This window comes from Buteo buteo, chromosome 22, assembly GCF_964188355.1.
Source record: "Buteo buteo chromosome 22, bButBut1.hap1.1, whole genome shotgun sequence".
NCBI lineage: Eukaryota > Metazoa > Chordata > Aves > Accipitriformes > Accipitridae > Buteo > Buteo buteo.
The window spans coordinates 651,759-665,666 of record NC_134192.1 but is presented as its reverse complement, the minus strand read 5'-3'; the positions used below and the strand labels follow the sequence as shown (position 1 = coordinate 665,666).

Sequence of the window (13,908 nt, the reverse complement as noted above, 5' to 3'; positions counted from 1 at the left end):
ACTTCCAGGGTGTCTTATCTGCGTTGTCTTATTTGTGTCCTGCTGTCCCCCCACAGCGGGTGAAAGTGGGGGGTCTCGGTGCACAGATGCCACAGCCCCGGCTGAGTGGTGACAAATCCTGGCCGGTGCAGCTGGGGAGCATCCTGGGAAGCTTTGTTACCTGCAGACACAGCTCCCTTCCCCAGCTCCCTCCCCGAGCCTTCCTGGCAGGTAGGAAGCAGGCTGAAGGCCGGAGCGAAACGGTCTTGCACGCTTTTATTGGGATTGAGCGCAGAGGAACAACCTGGGTGCCCAAAGGCCGATGCTGCTGCCCAGGAGCTGGAGATGCTGGCGTGCAGCAGCGAGAGCTGGGCTGAGGGGGGCTGGGGTACGTGCCCCCAGCCGGGGACCAGTCTGTGTGTTTATTACCGGCTGCCCCACGCTCCCGTGTGGATGCCTTCCCTTGCTGGCCCCTGCCTCGGCTCCTGCCTGCCCAGGGAGGCTCTGCGGGGTCCTGGCTGGGCTGCAGCTCCCCTGCCCCTTCCCGGGGTGGGGGGATGTGTGCTCGGGGTGGCCGGTGCTTTGGGGGATCTGGCAGGGACTGTCCTGCTGGGTGACAGCCTCACCTTGCTGAGCCTGTCTGCCTGTGGGGCAGCGGGGTGGTCGCTCCAGTCCCCTCTCATAGCCCCCCCCCCCCGGACCAGGCTTGGTGGCAAGCTGTGGGCAGCCTTTGGGGCTCCCCTCGAGCCGAGGGAGGGGGCTCACAGTGCCCTTGCTGGGCTGCTCTTGGCTCGGCCGAACCTCTCCCCCCACAACCCAAACTTCCCAGCAAACCTTTCCCTGCCTGCCCTGGCTGTGCGAGGAAGACGCTGGAGGAAGGCAGCGCGGGCGTCCTCCCTGCCGGCGAGGAGCTGGGCTCGGTGGGACCTCTGCCCTCTCGCACGTGGCTGCTCAGCGCCGGGTTTGCTCCGTCCCTGCCTGCCACGGATCTCCCTGTCCTCGCAGGCTCCTGCGCGCTCAGCCCAGCCTCGGTAGGCGAGGGCTCCGGGAGAAGCTCTTAAAGCTGTGGATAAAGTGAGGCAAACCCCGGAGAGGCAATCCAGGCCCGCGGCATCTCGGGGGAGAGCGCGGTGCCCCAGGGTGCCTGGAGCACCCGCGTCGGGGCAGCGGTGCAAAATGTCCAGGGGGCAGCAAATGGGGCAGCCTCGGGGGACCGAGGGCTGAGCTGCCTGCAGCCGCGCAGCCCCTGCCTGCAGCGCAGGGGTCCCGCTGCCGGGGTTCACCTGCTTCTCCTGCCTGCAGCCGGCCCCTCCAGTCCGGACCCGGTGCCAGGACCCGAGCGGGAAGCGGCTGCGGGCTGTGCCGGCAGGCAGGGTGGGCTCAGGAGGACTCTGCCAGGGAGAGAGCCCGCAGCTGCCCCTCAGGACCCCCCAGCTCGGCCTCATCCCGGCTACTGTCTAGGGTCTCCGATCCCTCGAAGCAGCCCGAGTCCCGGGGAATGTCCCCCTTGGGCTCCGAGGGCGAAGGCTGGGCTTCGGAGCTGTCGCCTTCCTCCGGCTCGCTCGCTGCTGGGAGAGACGGGACGTGGCGTTAGCAGGCAGCGAGGCCGCTGCTGGGGCTGCCCGGGGCAGGGGCCGTGGGGTGTCTCCCACTCCCTCCCCCCAGTTCTTACTGTCGTAATCCAGGAGGAGCTCGGCGGCCGTGAGCAGCTTGGCACGGTGCTGGGGGTCCGTGATGTTCAGCTCGTTGAGGTGGGTCTCCCGCAGCTCCTTGAAGTCCTCCAGGGTCTGGTAGCCGTTCAGCAGCAGGGTGGAGATGTGCTCCTGGGGCGGGAGGGCGGCGGGCAGTGCGGCAGGGGGATGAGCGGACCGCGGCATGGCTCACCCCAGCTTTCTCCGCCTGGCCCTCGGGGCTAGCCATGTGGCTCCCGCCTTGGCGCAGGTCCACGGCGGCCACTCGCCCGAGAGTCATCCGGAAAAGCCCCGTGTGTCCCCTCTGCCCCCCCCACCCCAGCGGTGCTTGGGCGTGAGGTGGAGGGACCCACGGGGATGGGGGATAGGGAAGGGCTGCTGGGGAGCAGAGGGGAGGGTGGTCCTGCTGCTGGCACCCCGGGCTTGTGCTGGGTGCCGCTGTCCTCCCAGGGGCCCCTGTCCCTTACCTGCAGGTTGATGCGCTCCAGCAGCTCATGGAGGGTCTTGGGCTTGAGCCGCTTGCTCTTGCTGGGGCCCCGGCTCTTGCGGGCAGGGGCCGTCTCCTCGGGGATGACGTCCACGTAGATGAACTTGAAGGAGCCCACCCTGTTGTTGAGGAGCCCGGTCCAGGTGCCCACGGGCGGCTTCTCGATGATGCCGATGATGTCCCCTTTCTGGGCCAAGGGAGAATGGGGGTGGAGGCGGGTGCAGGCTGCCTTCGGGGGGGTCCCCAGCCACCCTCCCTCCCCGGGGCCCACACCGTGGTCCTGCCCTTCACCCCAGCTCTCCCCAGCCCCGGGCTGGCCGTGGTGCGGCTCACCCGCAGCTTCAGCGAGTCCTTGTCGTAAGGGCTGGGTGTGAAGTCGGTGTGGACGCGGGCCCGGCCGCAGAAGGGGCCGCTGTAGGCTGGACCGCTCTCCTCCAGCCGCAGGCTGTCCCGGTTGCTGCCCCCGGGGCTGGAAACGTCGCTGCCTGTGGAAGGGAGGGAGATCAGGATGCGGCCAGCTGCGGGGCGAGGGGCCGGTGTCCTGCCGGGACCAGGCTCACCGCTGGACAGCTGGCGGCTGACAGATGGGTGCCCGTCTTCCTCCATCTCCAGGTAAGACAGGGGCACCTTTTCGTGGCTCGGCTCCTCGGTGCTGCCAGCTGGGGACAGGGGGCACAGGGACCCCTCCTCCTCCACGTCTCCCTGCTGAGGGGACCAGGATCAGGCCAAGGGAGGGGGAGCTGCCCCCCGCCTGCCCAGGCTCCCCACTCACCTTCCCCTCGGCTAGTGCTTTCACGGCCATCCTGCCCATCTTGCGGTTCATGGTGCGGGAGATGACGGCCCGCCACTTCTTGCTCAGCTTCATCCCGCTGCTCCGTGCAGCATCATCGGGGACGGAGCTGCTGGACTCATCCTCGGGGATCTGGCAGAGGGATGAAGAGTGAAGGCAGAGCCCCCCCACCCCTGGGCAAACCTCAGCTGGGTCACACATGGCTGCAACACTCCTTGGGGAGCGAGACCCCAAATCCTGCCAGTGCTGGAACCCCCGGGGCTGCCCCATGGCACGTGGGCCACCAGTAGAACCAGGAGTTTGGGAAAACAGGCTCTGAAAAGGGCTGTGCCTGTCAGGAAGGTGGTCCCGGGGGAACAGAACGTGGCAGGGGTGCTGCCACTCCACGGGGGGCCAGGCACTCACGTTCTCCTCCAGGTTGAACTCCTTCTCACTTGGCAAAGGGGAGCTGACTTTGGACTTGGCGAAGTCCTTGAAGCTGCTGGAGCGCTGGAGGGAGAGCTGGGGGAGACAGAAAGGTGTGGGGGTTCTCCCTGTGCCCCCAGACCCAGCTCCCACTCTCCCCTCCAGCAGCCGGACTGCTCGGCAAGCCAGAGCAGCCCCGGGGCGATGCCGGTGCTTGACGAGTTTTTTTGGTTGTCACAGCCTCGCCCTTCCTGCCCCAACCCCACAAGAGCCACTGTGTGTTGTGAGCCCCCCCGGGACCTGGGGTGCAGAGACCCAGCATCGCTCTTGGTGCTCGGACGTCGCCTTGGCACAGCGTCCGCGGGGCAGGGGCCACCCAGCACCATGACACTCGCTGCTGCGGACCGAGCAGTGCCGAGAGCCCCGGCTCCAGCACCCGCTGCGGGTGGTCCGGCACTGAGCCTGGCACCGCCGAGCTGGGAGCAGCCCAGGACCGCGCCGTGCTGCTGTTGTGGCACGTGGGCCGGGCGCTTGCTGGGAAAACACAGGGGCTCTGCGACACAGCCGCTCTGCTCAGCACCCAAACGTGAGCATCCTGCACCGGCCCAGCCCCTGAGCCAGGGATTTTGGCAACGAGAGCAGAGTGAGACCTGCCTCGTGCTCAGTCCTGCTCCTGCGGTGGCTGTGCCGTGGGTCGCTCCCTCCCTTCCCTGCGAGTATCTGACATCTAAAGGCTGTTTTCAGCAGCTGAGAGCATGTGTGCTGCCATGCCCGGGCTGCTACCCTCACGTTCAGCTCCAGGCCTGTTTTCTGCCTGTGACCATCGTTTCACAGCCCGGAAAGCACCTCCCCTGCCAGCATCGCCAGCAAGCTCAGTCCTGCCTTTGTGCCAAAGCCACCAAAGCAGGTTTTGTATCTCAGTCCTGGTGCAACCCTCCATCACTGCCTCTTCCAGTCTTCCCTGAGCCCCCCTGCCTGCCTCCCTGGCTCTCCTTCCCTCCTCTCCCTCTCCTCAGGTGCCTGTCCCATGTGGGAAGGAGTTCCAATGGCCAGGAGCACCCTCGGTCCTGGCCAGCCGGGATCCCCGCACGGCCACGCAGTCCCAGGTCTCCCTCATCCCCGTATGCCCCACACCAGCGCTACCGTGGGAGCCGGCTTGTGTGCTGGGGCTGGGCAAGCTCAGCTCCTGGCCGCCAGCACCCTCGCAGCACACGCCATGGCGCTCGGTCTTGCCTCGACCGCAAATGCAGCAATTTCCTTTTTTGAGTTGTCCTGCCTGCCCCGGGCTCCTGCTTGCACCAGAGGTGGCCGAGGCCCTATCCAGCCCCTGTGCAGCCTGGTCCTGCTGAGGCACGACCCCGCGCCTTTCCCTCCTCCTCCTCCTCCTCCTCCTTTTTATCGACTTGACTGAGCATCCTTTTTCACTTTTTTGTTGCCATTTTCTTATAGAGGGCTAGCTTGGATGAGGGAGACCCGGCTCCATCCCCAGTGGGGCTTTACTTAGCAGGACCAGCTCACTTGGTGCATCCGTGCAGAGGAGATGCTGGTGATTTGCTCTGCTCCAGCCCCAGCACCCTTGAACGCGCCAGACCTGGCTGGCTTGAACCCCTCGGATCTCCCCCTGCACCCTTCAGACGAAACAGCTTCACACCCTGTGCCCCCCCTGCAGCTGGGAAAGCTGCGGCTTCGGCCGTTGCCCCAGGGCCGGGGGTGCACGAGCAGCTGCGGAAAGCCTGCCAGTGGGTGCCCATGGAATGGGGCAGCTGGGCCCGCCCTGGGGAGGACAGCGCCGAGAGGGAAGTGAGAGCAGTGGCTGCGGCTGAGCCAGGGCAGGGGATGCCCGCCGGGGCATGCCAGGCTCGCTGGGCCACCCCCAGCACCGGGAGGGGGGGGGGCTTCACCCAGATTTCCCCCTGGGGAGATTCCCAGCATGGAGGAGCTGCCATGGCGTGAGGCTCTGCCGGGATACCTGCCCGCCGTGGGCAGGGGCACGGCACCAGGCGCCGTGCCCCCGCTCCGAGGCCGAAGCCAGCCCACCAGGGCCCGGCAAGAGCTGAAGAACCTGCCGGTGCGAGACCCGGCGGGGGGACCGAGGGGCCGGTCGTGGCCCCCACCGCTGGCTCCAGCGCTCCAGGCGGGGTGGCTCTCGAGAGCCCGCGGTGCTGGCAACCGGTGCCGCCGGTGCGGTGCTGCCGGAGGAAGCGGCCAACGCACGTGACAAGAGCTGCAGCCTCGCGCTGCCTCGACCGCAGACGCCTCGCTGCGCGGGCTGGGCTGGGAGCTGCGCGCTCAGCACCACGGCCGCGCCCCCCCCATCCCCGGCAGGAAACGGCAGGCGGCCGCCCACGCCGTGGGGAGCCCGCGGGGAGGGGGAGCCGCTGTCCCCCCACCGGCGCCCCACGGGTCCCACCGGCACCCCGGCCCGCATCCGTGCTGACCCCGGGGGTCCGCGCATCCCCGCCGCCCGTCCCGCCGGGGCGGGAGCACGGAGCGGGACGAGGCCAAGACCACGCACCGGCGAGGCCGCGGTGGCCGGCGGCGGCAGGGACTGACTGCCGGCGGTGCGGCCCCCCAGGCCCCGCGGAGCTCTGCCCCGTGGCTTCCCCAGCCCCCCCCGGCACCGGTGCCGCCCGCTCAGCATCCCCGGGCTGACGCTGGGCGTGCAGGGACACCGGCGGGTGCTGAGGGCAGCCGGGCACCGCCGGCGCTCACCTTCTTGTGTCCCGGCTCCTTCTCACCGGCGTTGGAGGGCTTGCGGCGCAGCATGGTGCTGGGGCCCGGTGGCAAGGGTACGGCGCTGGGGCAAGCGCCTGGCACGGCACGTACCGAAGCACCGGCACCGAGGCCGGGAAGCGCACAGGAAGCCGGCGGTCACATGAGAGGTGCCTGCAGCGGCGCGGAGCAGGGTGGCTGGCGGGTGCGCAGGCTGGGGCAGGAGGAAGGAAACCCTCCACGAAGCTGCCGCCCTGCCCAGGGCCCCCCCCGGGGTGGGGGATGCCTGCCCGCGCCCCGCCAACCCGCGGCGACGCTGCCGGGGGGCACCGCGTCCCCCACGCCCCCCGCCGTGCAAAGGATGAAGGTCCCCAACCCCTCCGCCGCGCCCGCTCCTTCTCCCCGCCGGCGCACGATGGCCGAGCCCGCTGGGCGATGCTCGGTCTGGGACGTCCCCTGCCTCCGCAGGTCCTCCTGGCTGGGCATCGAGCCCCGGTGGGACGCGCACATTGGCACCCCGCCGCTGGCACCCGTGGGGCGGCGGGGACGGCCCCGGTCAGGCCGGCTCCCCCGCACCCTCTTGCTCTGGTTCCCCCATCTCTGCTCCCAAGAATTAAAATCTGCCCCGAATCCGCCTCCTCTACACCGGTGCTGACTCGGCCACGCCAGGGCAGGGCAGATGGCATGAGCTGGGCGACACGTGTGGGGCCGGGGACCGCGTGGGGCCGGACTGCGGCCCCACACCAGCCGGCGAGGCATCGGCCAGGCTGGCGGCACACCGGGCTGCCGCGGCAGGGCACAGCAGCGCGCAGGCACCCGCCGGCGTTGCTCGTGTTTAATCTCAAATGAGCAAATGGAAAACAGAAAAAAAAGGAAGCGAGCGGTGGGGAGAAGAAACGGCCGCGGCAGGGAGGGGGCTGGCGCGGGGTCAGGCCTGCAGCCCGGTGAACAGCGCGGAGAGGAGGGAGGCGAGGGCCAGCGTGCCCAGGGTGGCGGTGGCGGCGGCGGCACTGCCCAGCGGGAAGGGCTCGGTGTTCCTCTGCAGCCAGCGGTACTCCTCCTCCAGCCGCTGCCGCTGCAGCTCCGGCCCCACGCGCGCCCGGATGGTCTCGTAGTAGGCGTTTAGGTACCGGATCTGCAGCCAGGCACCGCGGGGGGCTGCGGCGGGGGCTGCCCCCGCCACCTGCCCCCCCTCGCCACCTGCACCCCCTTTGCCCCCCCCCCCTCCAGCTACCCCACACCCTGATCGCTGGCCCCATCCGCAGACCCCGTTGCCCCTCTCCATCGACGCATCCGTCCCTGCCCCGTCCCCGTTTACCCGCCCTGACCTCACGCCGCGGTCCTGGTTTCCCGCTACACCCACTCCCTCAGCCCCCTTCGCTCTCCCTGTACCCCAGCCCCACGTCCCAGCTCTGCCCCCCTGCCCCGAGCACCCCGTACCTGCTCCGGGGACAGGAGGCTGAGGTCGATGAGGTTGCGGTCGTAGGGCACCAGGGACACCACCTCGAAGGTCAGGAAGGGCTTCTCCCCGGTCTGGTGCTGCCGCAGAGAGCTGGCGTTGGGTGCCCCCAGCCCCACCGGGGGGCATGTGTGCCCCCACCCCTGCCTTGATGCAGCCCCCCCGGCGCTGTGCCGCCCTCACCAGCCCAGCCCCATTGCGCTACCTTGGTCTGCGCCTCCACCACGAGGGCGACGTCCTCGATGCGGATCCCAAACTCGCCGTCCCGGTAGTACCCGGGCTCTGGGGGCCAGGGAAGGTGCCCGGTGAGTCCCGAGCCCCACCAACTCCCCCAGCCCATCCCACCCCAGAAGGGCAGGATCTGGCCCCCGAGCGGGGCCGAGAGTTGAACGCTTCATCCCCTGGCTGGGCTCCACGCCTCAGGGACACCCCCGAGAGCCCGAGGCACCAGTTGGAGCCGTGGGCGCGCGTACCGATGGAGGTGAACATGCCGGCCATCAGGGGCACGTTGTTGGACTGGAAGCCCACAGGCCCTGCAAAGGACACGGAGTGGGTTACGGCTCCTGGGGATGGCGCGTGCCAAAGGGACACCCCAACAAGGACCGAGGTGTCACCCCAGCAAGGACTACGGGACCACATCAGCAAGGACTGCAGGGCCACCCTGGCAAGGACTGCAGCACCCTGCAAGTAGGGGACACCCGCCCACAGCAAGAGGCTCAGCTGGGCTATCAGAAGCCCCAGATGAGCCTTTGTCCTTGTCCCTGTCCCCTGGAGCTCAGCCCATGTCCCCAGCGCCGGTGCCGGTGCCGCAACACCTACACTCGTGGACGGAGAGGAAGTTGCCGATGCCGTGGCCGGTCCCGTGGCCATAGTTGAGTCCCACGTTCCAGAGTGCCCGGCGGGCGAAGGACTCCACCACTCGCCCTGGGGAATGAAGAGGTGGGAAGGTGGCCAGCGAGCCGATGAGGGCCCCCCCCCCGCCCTCCTCCGCCCCATGCCTGGGGGCACCTGGGCAAGGCTGGGCTGCCTGACGCCCGGCTCAGCACCCACCTGCTGTGTTGGGTGGGAAGATGAGGCGGGACAGGTCGATGTTGCCCATCAGCACACGGGTGTAGGCTTCCTGCAAGTGGCATGGCGGGGGGGCTGAGCGTGGTGGTGCCCGGACGCCTCCTCCTGCACATCCAGCCCTGGCTGGGACTTTGGTGCCGAGTGCCGCAGGGGGATGCTGGGCACCGCAGGGGGATGCTGGGCACCGCAGGGGGATGCTGGCGGGCGTGGGAGAGGCTGGTACCTTCTGGAGTGGGGTTGGCACACCCCAGTGCATCGTCCGCGTGATGTCTGTCGTCCCGTCCCTGCAAAGGGGGGACGTGAACTGGGACGATGCAGCCCCAGCGCTGGATTCGGGGCCCCCTGCCACCACCCAGCGCTGGGGGGATGGAGAGGGGATGGGGGTCTGCGCAGTGCTGGGGGGGGTCTGCGCTAAGGGCTACGCACAGATATTGCCCTCCGGTGTCTGAAAGGTACATCTCATCCACAGACAGCTTCCTGCTGCTCCTGTTGGAGGGGCTACGAGGGGAAAGGGGGGTCAGAGCCCGCTCCCAGCCTCCAGCTGCCCACTCCCTGCTGCCAGCCCTGGCTCCACCGGCCCTGACCGGGGCCGAGCCGTACCTGTAGTGGGCCAGTGCTGCGTTGAGCCCGCTGGCGGAGATGGTCTGGAAGCTGGGCCCGCGGTTGTGCTCCTGGGCCCTGGAAGGCAGCAGGGAGGGAGATGCTGGGGGTCCCCGGCTGCCCTAAGCCAGGGGAGGGGGGGGCCGTGGCGGCAGCACTGACTGGCGGAGCATGTCGATGTGCTGTGCCCCCGAAAACTCGTCCACCTGCCCCTGCGGGACCATCTTCTCCAGCCACAGCAGGTACTGGATGACAGCCACTGCGTCCCGAACCTGGGGGTGGCCCAGTGGCATCAGGGAGGGGCATCAGCACCCTGCTTCTGCCAGCTGAACCCCACTTCTGCTCGGGTCTGCGGGGACGGGGACAGCCCTTACGTGAGCGGCTCGCAGCAGCTCCTGCTCCTTGGCGTTTTTCACAGCCTTGGCCAGCATGACGGGGGAGTAGCTGTCCTCCAGCAGCTTCTCCTGCAAGGGCAGGCTGGGGGTGGCACGGCCGGGCACGGCCACCCACCCCCTCGTGCCCCGGGGACGACTGCGGCACATCCCGCACCCCCACATCTCGGTGGCACGGGGCCGTCCCGGAGCCTGGCAGCACCCACGTCGCCCACGGCCGGGCTCAGCGGCGCAGGTGCCGGCGCCGGCGCTCGGCGGTGTCCCACCTGGGGGATGACGCCGTAGAGGCCGTAGGTGGTGTATTCGGTGCCCAGCCAGATGGTGACGTTGCCCTGGGCGTAGCGGCGGAGGTGGGCACGTGCCTGCCCGTACTCCTGCAGCTCCACGCACAGCGGCCCCGGGCAGCCTGCCCGCAGGGACTGCCGTGCCGCCGCCGACAGCCGCGTCTCATCCACGAACAGGCTGGGGAAGGATGCGGGCTGGGGTGGGCGCAGCCGTGGCGTTGGCCTGCCGCCTTTGGTCCCCACCGAGCCTGGCCATGTGGGGCACGCCGGCGGAGAGGAGGGGGCCGGGGGCTGGCTGGGGGGCTCAGGGGGGGTGCTGGGCTGGGAACGGGGGTCGGCCTCAGGCTGTGCTGGAAGGGAGAGTGCTGCACCCCAGGGTGGGCTGCGAGGTGGTGGGGCTGGACCTGGGAATGATGTGGGGCTTGGAAGGGACGCACAATGGGGCTGGGCACTGCAGGATGTGGTGGGCTCTGGGGAGGGGGGCAGCTGGGCCAGGGGAGGGTCCCACGGGTGCTGGCCCTGGAAGGGAAGGGGGGTTGCTGAGCCCCGTCCATGCCCCATGCCCACAGGGAGATGCTGCCCACCTTATGCTGGTGTTGGTCAGCAGGGTGTAGGAGTAGAAGACGGGGTTGTAGGGGATGTCGTTTCCGCGGAGGTTGAAGAGCCCTGCCAGGAACGAGACCTCCGAGCCTGCGCCCACTGTCTGCCCTCCCGCCCCAGGGCTCAGAGCCCATGGCACCCTCCACGGAATCCGCCACGGCACCCACCGCGGCACCACGGCTACTCACAGGCCGTCTCCTCCAGCCCGGACAGCAGCACGGCCGTGGGGCGTCGAACATGCTGCTCCATTTGCTGCCGGATCCCGGCCACCTTCTCCTGCCAGCTGCTCCCTGGAAGGAGAGAGAGCGGCCAGCTCAGCCCAGGGATCACCACGGCCCCCCGGGCTGGGGGCTGCCACGGGCGAGCATCCGCCCGGCACCCTTGGGGAAGATGGCAGTCATACCCGTGAACGCCGCCGGGAGGCTGTAGATCTCGCTGGAGGGTGGAGGGGGTCTCTGGTCACCCCACACTTGATCTACAAGGTTGGTCTCGATGGGGAGCAGGGTCCTGCCAGAGCCGTGCAGAGCCTGGCTGTAGCTGTTCCAGGCGTCTGAGGGAGGGGAAACAGCCTGCGGTTGGGGGCACCTGGTAAACCCCCACCCGGGAGCTGCCCTCACATCAGGCAGGGTCACCCCATGTGATGACCAACCCTACCGATGGAGAAGAGGAAGGGGTCCAAGCTGATGTTCGCCCCCACAGGAACGGCCTCCAGGATCCACAGCCCGATGGACTTGATCCAGGCTGCAGGAGAGAGCTGGGTGGCACCGCAAGGACGAACTGCATCCTAGCCCTCGCTGAGCCCAAATGAGGCCGTGGTGGGGGCTAGGGGGGTCCTGGGGGCAGGGGAACGCAGCAGCCCCCCAGCCTCCCCCCACTGACTTGTCCTCTGCAGCTCCCAGTTGCAGTCCAGCTGCCGCTCTGCCTGGATCCAGTAGCGGCTGTCGGTCCACAGGGCAGCCTTGTCCCACGTCACCACTACGGTGCCTGGGACAGGATTGGGGGCTCAGGCATCACTTCTCCCCCCACTCCAGGCAGCCGGCAGGGACCCCCAGGGATCCCCGGCCTGACCTCCTGTGTGGAGCAGGACCATGCCCTGCCCTGAGGAACCCCAAGGATGAGGACCAGCAGGCAGACGGGTGCTGGACCCCCCCAGCAGGGACCCCAGGGTGGCAAGGATGCTCTCACCTGCAGAGCCAGTGAAGCCGGTCAGCCAGCCCAGCCGGGAATCCCGCTCGGCGATGTACTCGCTCTGGAGCCGGGGATGGAGCCGTGAGAGGTGGCCGTGGGTGCCGGCTGGGGAGCCGGTCCCCAGGGGCACAGGCAGGCTGCTGCCTTACCATGTGGGCATCCGTGGAGGGCACGATGTAGGCATGGACGCTGCGGGCTCGCATGGTGCCCCGCAGAGCGGCCAGCCGCGCCGTCGTGTTGATGGCCGTAGGCGGCAGGTACTGGTGGCACAAGGGGACATGTGGCGGGGAGGGCACCAGCTGCAGTGGTGGGGCTGGGGGGGATGATTCCATGGGGGGTGTCCCAGGAACAGGGAGGGCTGGGCACGGTGGGGCTCACCGGTGGGTCCGCGGAGCAGTTCCGAATGTCGGTGTTGGCGGAGGCCGCCTGTGGCGGCCGGTCCATGGCACAGCCTGTGGGCATAGGAAAGCCCTGGAGCCTGAGGCTGCAGCCCAGGGTCCCGCTGGCCCCTTGCTCCAGCCCAGAGCCAGCACCGGGCAGCTGTGACCCTTTTCCCCAGTTCCAAACAGCAAGCCAGACCAGCTTTGGACTTTTTTCAAAAAACAGTGTTTCTGGCCCCAGGACTGGTGGGTGAAAATCAACAGCATCACCCAGCTCAAGAGGAAGTAAACGCTCTCAGGCATGGCCAACACCCATGGCACGCGTGGAGATGGCCCCGGTGGTGTGGTGGGAGAGGTGCGAGGTGCAACCAGTGCCCACCGTGCCCGGGAGGTGGGGAGGGGGTTGGCAGGAGCCAGCCCTGAGCATCCCTGGCGCTGGGGCTGCTGGAGGACATGGCCAGCAGCCAGGGATGTGCCCGGGCACAACCTGGCCTCTCCCCAGTGCTGCTCTGCATCTGGTGCCACCACCGGCACCGCCTTTCCCCGAGCTCTCCATCACTGTCACCACTGCGGTCTGTGGGCAGGGAACTGGTTCTTTATCTCAGGCCAAAGGCACCAGGCTCGGGTCCGTGGGGCAATGGGTCGCCCTTACCATGGTGTGGCCTTGGGTACCTGGTCTCCTTGCCCCCAGGAGCTGCTCCTTACCCATCACCTCCCCAGAGCTCGTCCCTGGGGTCAGGCAGGCAGGATGAGCCCCTCTCCGCAGCCTGGCCCCCTGCCCAGCGGGGCTGGATCAGCAGCACATCCCTGGCTTCCTAAGGGCAAACCCACCCTTCCTGCACCCAAAGTTGTGGTTTGGAGTGCTGCAAAACACCCCTACTTCCTCCACGCTGGGACCTGCCTGGTTCCCGGAGGGGGGTGCCAGGAGGTGTCGTCCCCTGGCAAGCCCACCCCACCTCCCAGCCCCTCCGACATACCGTGGAGCAGGAGTACCCAGGCTGCGATCCACTGCAGGGGCTGCATGGCTGCCCTGGGGGTGCCCAGAAGGACGGGGAGCGGAGGGGACCTTTCCACAGTGCTTTTGGTGACAGGTCCCTCCTCCTGTGCCTTTGCCCCAGGGGTGGAGGGATGCTGGATGGGAGGGCCAAGGCCCGGAGCAGATATGGGCGGGGGGGGGGGGGGGGGGGGGGAGTGTTGTCCTATGCACTGAAAGCGATTCCTGCAGCTAAATAAAAGCAAACAGCAAAATCAGCACAAAGTCCAAAGATCCTCCCAGAGCAGAGGTGGGGTTGTGCCAGCTCAGCCTGGCACGTGCCAGCTGCCCCGGGGTTCAAAGCAGGCGAGGAGCTCTGCTCTGCTCCCTTGTCTCCCTGGGGAAACCTCTATCCCCTGGAGCCACCGAGACCTGACATGGGGGTCCTGGGGTGAGGGCACCCCGGGGGGGCCATGCTGCCGGGGCCAGCCGACTCCCGGAGCCAGCCCTCCTCCTCCACCAGGACACGGAGCGGTGCAGAGCATCCCCCCGGGCACGGCCGTGCTGGTCCCCACCCCAGCGCCCCGTGGCACCCCCGAGGCTGGAGCTGGCAGAGGCCGGGGGGGGGGGGGACACACTCCACAGCAATTGCTAAATATCACAGCTGTCACGGGGAGGCAAAAATGCCCTTCCTCCTTGTAGGGCCTTAACTGCATGAGCAGGGCTGGGAGCTGGCCAGTGGGGCAGCCAGAGCACCGATGAAACACGCGCCCCAGTTTTTGGCTCCTGCGGATGACTGTGTGCCGGTAACACATGATTTTGCATCCCCTGGCCACGGCTGGGCCCCTGATTTTTTTTACATGGCTGTTCTTCCACTGTGGCTCTAGTAACAGGGTCAGC

At 68.4% G+C, this 13,908-nt stretch overlaps 2 protein-coding genes across 5 annotated transcripts; both read right to left on the bottom strand.

Annotated features, from left to right (window-relative positions):
• Positions 1–31: 31 nt before the first annotated feature.
• Positions 32–6,234, bottom strand: SASH3 (SAM and SH3 domain containing 3). 4 transcript variants are annotated; one of them, XM_075054550.1, is made up of 8 exons: positions 6,065–6,234; positions 3,353–3,448; positions 2,930–3,079; positions 2,718–2,862; positions 2,491–2,642; positions 2,138–2,344; positions 1,652–1,802; positions 32–1,547 (listed from the first exon to the last, which is right to left on the bottom strand). In XM_075054550.1, exons 1-8 carry the CDS (start codon positions 6,116–6,118, stop codon positions 1,360–1,362), a joined length of 1,143 nt encoding a protein of 380 aa, XP_074910651.1. In that variant the 5' UTR covers positions 6,119–6,234; the 3' UTR covers positions 32–1,359. The 4 variants fall into 4 exon arrangements, with proteins under 4 accessions (XP_074910651.1, XP_074910653.1, XP_074910652.1 ...); XM_075054552.1 differs by having other exon boundaries at positions 32–1,544; XM_075054551.1 differs by having other exon boundaries at positions 2,718–2,859.
• A 655-nt stretch (positions 6,235–6,889) lies between these two features.
• XPNPEP2 (X-prolyl aminopeptidase 2) lies at positions 6,890–13,119 on the bottom strand. The gene is made up of 21 exons (XM_075053732.1): positions 13,013–13,119; positions 12,034–12,107; positions 11,805–11,915; positions 11,653–11,716; positions 11,347–11,451; positions 11,122–11,208; positions 10,871–11,017; positions 10,656–10,757; positions 10,452–10,533; positions 9,850–10,045; positions 9,566–9,655; positions 9,354–9,463; positions 9,192–9,269; positions 9,018–9,089; positions 8,815–8,875; positions 8,574–8,643; positions 8,343–8,447; positions 7,997–8,056; positions 7,729–7,805; positions 7,505–7,603; positions 6,890–7,199 (listed from the first exon to the last, which is right to left on the bottom strand). The coding sequence occupies exons 1-21, from the start codon at positions 13,056–13,058 to the stop codon at positions 6,993–6,995; spliced, it is 2,043 nt and encodes a 680-aa protein (XP_074909833.1). The 5' UTR covers positions 13,059–13,119; the 3' UTR covers positions 6,890–6,992.
• Between the last annotated feature and the right edge of the window lie 789 nt (positions 13,120–13,908).